This window comes from Antrostomus carolinensis, unplaced genomic scaffold (assembly GCF_000700745.2).
Source record: "Antrostomus carolinensis isolate BGI_N321 unplaced genomic scaffold, ASM70074v2 scaffold32783, whole genome shotgun sequence".
NCBI classification, from domain to species: Eukaryota; Metazoa; Chordata; class Aves; order Caprimulgiformes; family Caprimulgidae; genus Antrostomus; species Antrostomus carolinensis.
The window spans coordinates 3,499-4,418 of NW_010303658.1; the positions used below are offsets into that span (position 1 = coordinate 3,499).

At 60.8% G+C, this 920-nt stretch overlaps 1 protein-coding gene across 1 annotated transcript in view; it reads left to right on the forward strand.

Annotated features, from left to right (window-relative positions):
• LOC104522021 (E3 ubiquitin-protein ligase HECTD3) overlaps positions 1-920 on the forward strand; it is a gene marked incomplete at both ends in the record, with an annotated part of 6,687 nt that overhangs the window by 2,590 nt on the left and 3,177 nt on the right. Inside the window, one exon of the mRNA XM_029084065.1 lies at positions 536-636. Within this exon, the coding sequence (XP_028939898.1) occupies positions 536-636 (101 nt within the window). The remainder of the gene's footprint in view (positions 1-535; positions 637-920) is intronic.

Sequence of the window (920 nt, forward strand, 5' to 3'; positions counted from 1 at the left end):
GTGGGGATGGCATTGTCCCCGCAGTGAGCCTGGGCCCCAAGAAGGACTGTGCCCTGGCCTCTAGCAGGGGCTTGCACTTGCCTTGCTTAAAGTCTGCCAGCTCCTTTCCTGTGTGCGGCAGGGACTTTGGTTTGCTGCTCCCCATCCGAACACAGCTGCTTCCAGTGCCTGGTGGTGGCATGGGGCAAGGGGGACCTGCATCACGTGGAGTCCCCTACCCTGCTGCCTGCAGGGCAGCTCCAGGCTGCTGTCAGCACTGGCCCCACAGAGAGACCCTCTGCAGCAATTCAGCCGCAGTACTGCAGCATGGGCTGGGCTGCCCTCGTTTGCAGCTCTTTCTTGGGGGGAACAAAATAAAGCGCTTGGCCAGAGGGTGCTGGTTGGGTGCTCCCCGTGGTGTCCCTCTGCGGGCTGGAGGAAACCCACGTGCAGGGAGCATGATGCCCAGGCTCGGTGCATGCTTGGGGCTGTCTGATGAAACACCATGTGCATACCAGGCTCCATGTGTCCGCCAACACCCTTGCATCCTCACGCTGCTTCTCTCTGGTTTCCAGGTTTGTCCACCTCCTGGACAGTGTCCTGCATTACCTGATCCCCCTCTCAGAGGACAGTGTCGGCACCTTCAATGCACTCAGGGTGAGCGTTTGCTGGGCTCCCCTGGGATGGTGCTGGTAGGAGCATCTCGCCACAGGCTCAGATGGTTTTCCCAGGGACTGTGGCATGTCCCCCTTGATGCAATGGGGAGAGACCAGCCCAGGGCTTATGCTGAAAGCTGCCGTGCTGGGCATTGCCAGGGGGATGGAGGAGCTGAGCATCCCCTGTGACACCTGAGAACATGCTTGGGGAGGGGGAAAGAGGGCACGCAGCAGCAGGATCAGGCCTCTAACCATCCCTGCCCCTCCCTTGCTAGAGCATGAAGC